We start from the raw sequence: 6,264 nt of genomic DNA, 5'->3' as shown, positions 1-6,264 counted from the left end.
CATTATGAGGACTCAAAGTTTCAATCAATTTTATTGTTTTTAAGAATAGTAGGCATATATTTGTAAACGAAAAAATAGGTAAAAAAGTCAAAATGACACGGAGATCTTTTCTGATTTATTCGAAAATAATTAAAATCCTTATTAGCGGATCGTCTATGTTAAGACATTTCTATAAATTATAGCAATATAAATATTATAATTTAACTGTTTTTAAAATATTAGTTTTGGCAAGACAACCGCATATATAATTTAACCAACTAATTAAACATCGCGATTAATTTGATAAAACAGAACAATTATTTATGACTACTAAAAGAAGATAGGCCTAATACACAAACATTCATACATAATACATAACACTGGGCCTAAACCCCAGCGGTCAGGGTACCATATTTTTCCTAGACAACACATAGATAAATGTGGTGGTGAACGTTATGCATTTATTTGTGTTATTGGTAGGGTATATGTTTAGGTAGGATAAATGAAGTAAGGCGATTAGTTTATAGGCCCTTACTAATTAATGTACATAAATTTGTGATATACTGAGGATATTACTGTAGATCAAAATAGGAAGTTTCTATAGATTAGACACTTTATGTTAATATCAGTAGGTCCCTGATAAGTTTAAGATAACTTAGTATAAAACATACTCGAAATAAAGTAAGACTAGTCATTTTGATTCAATATTTCGATCTTTTGTTAGATCATCATCAGGATCCTGATGATGATCTAATAAAAGCTCGAAATATTGAATCAAAATGACTAGTCTTGCTTTATTTCGAGTATGTTTTATACTAAGTTATGTTAATATGCTGCAAGGTCTAGAGGTCATAAGGTCTGCCTTGATTTCCCGAAGTAATGAATTAGGAGGTCAACTAACCACATTGAAAAGTTCAAAACTGAGCCTATATAATAAAAATGTTGATCGGCCGATAGACAGGGAGGTTGTTTTTTTTTTTTGTTTTTTTGTTTTTGTTTTTTGCTTTTTTAAATTCTGTAATAACACCACCCCCTTGATATATGCCAAGCAAATTCCCCATGGCTTCATTTTAACTTCACGGATCTTCCAGTGTAGTGACTGATCAGGTGGATTGTATACATTCTAACACCAACTCCCTGACGAACAAACAAAATGACAAAATATGGACACAAAAAACATAGGCCTAGCCGAAGTTGAATTGTGGGCGGAGGAAGATATTTTCGTGATTTATTTTTATGTAGGGAAAAGGGACAATTAAGCTGAAATATGGAATTGTACACTTCGAGAGATAAAGATTTTAATGATCTATGTAAGATTCGAATCCTAGACGTTAGCTGACGTAATAAGTTATACACTGTAAATTTAGGCTTTAAAATAAGCATAATTATAATATACAGTAGATGCCACTTACAGTATGCGCTGTTCCCATAAATTGTTTATTCATATTGTTTAGTTGTTATGAAGAAATTCTAGCAGAACTAAACATGGTCTTTTTTGGGGTTCCGGTCACCAATTCTATCGTGGGATTTTAGGTGTGCATTGTTATCCTAAATTTTTTTAACGATGAATAAATTATATTTATGCATCCAGAAAATTGAGGCCAGGGAGGGACTTTGACAGTGGGAGAGTCTATAGCACCTCAGACCCACCATGGTTGGGGCTGAGGTAAGAACATTTATGAATATGGCACCTTTAGATGGCCGGAAATGGCACTTCACAGACAAAATTATGAATTTTCTTAAGTTTTGTCTCCAGTTAAAAAATATTTTGACAAATTTAGTGGGGCCCAGGCCAGCAGCTCCCCCTCCCCCACACTCTTTACTCCGCCACTGGATATAATATGATATGTCCTACAGTCGATTTCAGACACACATTATGTCGTTGCTCTTGTGGGGCTGAGATAAGAAAATGTATTACCATAGCACGTCTAGATGGCCGGAAATGGCACTCACAGACTTCAAATTGTGAATATAATTTTCTTTTTATCTTCATTTTAAATTTTTTTTTACAAATTTTGTGGGGTCCCGGGTCGAGAGGTCCCGTCTGGTCTCCTTCTCTTTAATTATTATAATATAATATATACCCTACAATCGATTTCAGAGACACATTATGGTTTTAATGGTAATAATATAATAAATACTCATTACATACAATTTTGATATTAGAAAAACTAGATAATGTCTAAATAAAACAATAAACTAAAAGTTGAAACTAGAATTTATTGTAATGAATATTTAAACTACTCCAGTATTCTTTGTCGACGGGTTGAAAAGTTGAGACATTTTGAGATAATTAAATGATATGGCCTAGAACAGTTGTTTCGAAAGCAAAGCCAGCACACCTGTCTCTTATACACATCTAGATGTGTATAAGAGACAGTTAAAACTGTGTGTTGACTACCGCGATTTTATTGCAGGAGAAGCAGTTGTCGATAATATCGCGAATGCTGTTAAATACAGCCGTAAAGTGCTGTTGGTTGTCTCCAAAAACTTCATCAAAAGTGAATGGTGTTACTTCGAACTGGAGATGGCACGCATGCGAATGTTCGACAATCACGAGGATATCCTGGTTGTGGTTGTGCTTGAGAAGGTGTCAGCGAAAGATATGCCGATCCTATTACACAAGATACTGACCACAACAACGTACATTGAGTGGGAAGAACACCCAGAGAGACAGGCATTATTCTGGGTTAAGCTAGAAGCAGCACTCTTGTCACCTAATTGTCCCAGATACAGACTTTTAGATAATCCCCAAGAATGAAAAACACGTAATTAATGTACTTGCGTCAGTGCTATGTAACATTTTTATTTTAAGCCAAATTGTTAGGTAGATTAGATGTGGTATTTTCCCTTTGGCTTAAAAAGAGTAGATCACAACGCTTCAACAGTGGTATATGGTGTTGTTTACACTTGCTCACTTTCTCTTTGAATGCTTTTAGAGATGATGTGAATACATTACGTTTTGTATAATAATTGTTGTACCTACTTTATTACTGTGGATTGCTATAATCTGTCATTTGTTGTACAACCGAAATTTCTAGGACACAAAAACCATATTTGACGAAAAACTCGGTAGCAGTTTATGATATGCAGATTTTTGAATATTTAAAAACTTCGGACAAAATTGTGGAAAAAGGGCTTTTTTTTTATATTCAAACATCTGTATCTCACTAACCAAAAAAAAGGTGGAGGGGAGGACATTTTGTGAGTCGACACCCACCTCAGACCCACCATGGTTGGAGCTGATGTAAGAAAATTTGAGGAAATCGTACCTCTAGATGGCCAGAAATGACACTTCTAGTAGTAAAATTCATCATCATCACATCGCCATTAGTCAAAATGAAGCGCCAAAAAAATTTTCATGATCTTTTATCAGGGATTTCTGGCAATCATAGAGATCTTGTTAATGTGTGTGTGATATACAATAGAAAACAAAGCTTAAAAACATTGTCTTTGAATCTGTACTTTACATAATTCAAACCGTGATTTCACAACCACCTCATTCATCATCACATCACCATTATACGTCAAAAGTATCAGCGTTTACTAATTAGTTGTGTAATGTACACATAAAACTTAAAAACATTCTCTTTGATGTATTTACTTTACCTACTTCAAAGCCGTGAGTCCACACCCACCTCAGCCCCACCATTGTTAGCGCCGAGGTGAGAAAATTTGAGGAAATAGTACCGTTACTAGATGGCCGGAAATGACACTTTTTTAATCAGGGATTTTCGGCAACAACATAGATCTAATTAATACGAGTGATGTACTATAGAAAATAAAACTAAAGAAATACTTTCTTTGATGTATTTAATATACTCGATCCATCTCAAAGCCGTGTGGCCACATTCACCTCAGCCCCACCATGGTTGGGGCTGAGGTGGTTAAAATTTGGAGAAATTGTACCACTAGATATACAACTTTTATTGTTTTAATTACATTTATTAGGTAGGTCTGATATGGACTATATGTCTATAAACCGTAGAGCCCAGAAATGTAAAAATCAACCATACAATTTAAAATAACAAAGAATGTAAAAACATTGCACCCGCAAAACACATTCAGTTCTTCTGATTCCTAGCGTTGTTTTTCTTTTTGTTAAAATATGGCAGCGTAAAAAATGTACACAATGCTAGTGAGAAAGTTTGAGGAAATAGTACCACAAGGTGGCCGGAAATGACACTTTTAAGTAGTAAAATTTATCATCATCACATCATTATTATAATATAATCAAAATGAAGCGCCAAAAAATTCTCCTGATCTTTTATCAGCTATTTTCGGCCACCATAGAGATCTAATTAGTATGTTTGATGTACGTTACCATAGAAAATTAAACTAAAAAACATTGTTTTTTATGTATTTACTTTACTTACTTCAAAACTGTGAGTTCACACGTCTCTCAGCTCCACCACAGTTGGGGCTGAGGTGGTAAAATTTGGAGAAATTGTACCTCTAGATATACAACTTTTATTGTTTTAATTACATTTATTAGGCCTACCATCATAAATGTATTGTATTTGCATTGCGAATTATTGATACAATTTAGTTTAATTTATAGATCAACTGAAATCAAAGAATTATGTTCTCATTATTGACTGACATGTTAAAACCCATATTAAAAAACACCTATTAAAAGCTCAATTTCAACTATTTGCCTAGTGCATTGCTTGCATACACAGATGTATAAAAATGAAATGAAATTGGTACAATGTTTTAATGTTTAATCTATATTGAAAGTTTATAAATCCTGTAATGGTAATAATATAATAAATACTCATTACATACAATTTTGATATTAGAAAAACTAGATAATGTCTAAATAAAACAATAAACTAAAAGTTGAAACTAGAATTTATTGTAATGAATATTTAAACTACTCCAGTATTCTTTGTCGACGGGTTGAAAAGTTGAGACATTTTGAGATAATTAAATGATATGGCCTAGAACAGTTGTTTCGAAAGCAAAGCCAGCACACCATTAATGCTGAATGTTTCAGTTTAATTTCTCAAAAAGAAAGTATACTTTAGAATAATGATACATTGAAAATGATACAGCATCCTAAAGTAGTACAGTATATTTTCACTCTTAATTCATGGAAACTTCCTGAATATTTGCAAGTTGAATTACCGATAAATCGGCGCTGGTTCATAACGGCTCGCCACCTATTATGGTTCTGGTGGTTGCAGGGGCAGCGCTGGCGGTGGGTCCAGGGGGAAAAGGACCCACATAGGGGACCTCTGGACCCCCATTTGGACCCCCTGTAGGGGAATTTCCAATAAGGTCGTCATGGAAAAATTAAATTTCGACCGCCGAAAGTAGGACAATTAGGTATGCCTTACTAAGCTGTCAAATTTTAGTGATTAAGAACTGTTTAGTTGGAGTAATGCTACCGTATGTGGGAGGTGTGTATACTATCGCAATCGTATGCTTTGCGGTGGTAGCGCCAGATATTCCCCGAAAGGGGGATGCTACGTCGGACAGGTGATTAGTACCCCCGACAGGGGCCTCTTAAGTTATTTGGTTTTCTATCAAACTATTTTTCTTTTAATGAAGATGATCAACACAATTTTCCCCTACCGGGGAGGGGGTGGTGGGCTTCCCCGAAGGCTTCCTTGAAGGAGGGAGAGGGGTGGACCCCTTGTCAGGGAGCCTGGACCCCTCGTCAGGAAATTTCTGGCGCCGCCCCTGGGAAAATCAACCACAAAATTTAAAATAACAAAGAATGTAAAAACATTGAACCCGCAAAACACATTCAGTTCTTCTAATTCCTAGCTGTTGTTTTTCTTTTTGTTAAAATATGGCAGCGTAAAAAATGTACACAATGCTAGTTGTGTGCAAGTAAAATACGCAGACACCATTCAAATCGTAAGCAGATAATTAGGATCTTTCAATATATTAAGGATTTCAAAGCTCATTAGGAAATCCTCGCACACAAACCCATACATCTAATAATAACTTGTATTATAATGAGTTTTTATATTTTCGGTTGACATGTTATAAAATTCGAGGTAAAATTGGAAATCTTTACATTTATAGGTGAATTGTTTTTACATTGTGGTGAAAAAGATTTTTACACTAAGTTTGTTACATTTGTGGCTATTTTTACATATGTGGTTGACATGTTATGACATTGGGGTTATTATGACATTTGTGTGTACAATATACTTACATATGTGGCTATTTTTACATTTGTTGTAGATTTTTACATTTGCAGGCTCTACATCCTCCACCCCACCGAGCTCCCTCTGTCAGAGAGAAAGTCTACACTTAGTCGGGGAAAAA

The 6,264-nt window shown here is 34.7% G+C and overlaps 1 protein-coding gene across 1 annotated transcript in view; it reads left to right on the top strand.

The window, feature by feature from the left end:
• Nucleotides 1-2,740, top strand: part of LOC117100412 (toll-like receptor 2 type-2) — a 5,346-nt gene extending 2,606 nt beyond the window's left edge. Inside the window, exon 2 of the mRNA XM_033240089.1 lies at nt 2,397-2,740. Coding sequence (XP_033095980.1) covers nt 2,397-2,740 — 344 coding nt within the window. The remainder of the gene's footprint in view (nt 1-2,396) is intronic.
• The last annotated feature ends 3,524 nt before the right edge of the window (nt 2,741-6,264 follow it).

The sequence above is a fragment of the Anneissia japonica genome, unplaced genomic scaffold, assembly GCF_011630105.1.
Source record: "Anneissia japonica isolate Jap-2015-1 unplaced genomic scaffold, ASM1163010v1 scaffold287822_len72700_cov193, whole genome shotgun sequence".
Classification (NCBI taxonomy): domain Eukaryota; kingdom Metazoa; phylum Echinodermata; class Crinoidea; order Comatulida; family Comatulidae; genus Anneissia; species Anneissia japonica.
This window is presented reverse-complemented; position numbering and strand designations above follow the sequence as displayed.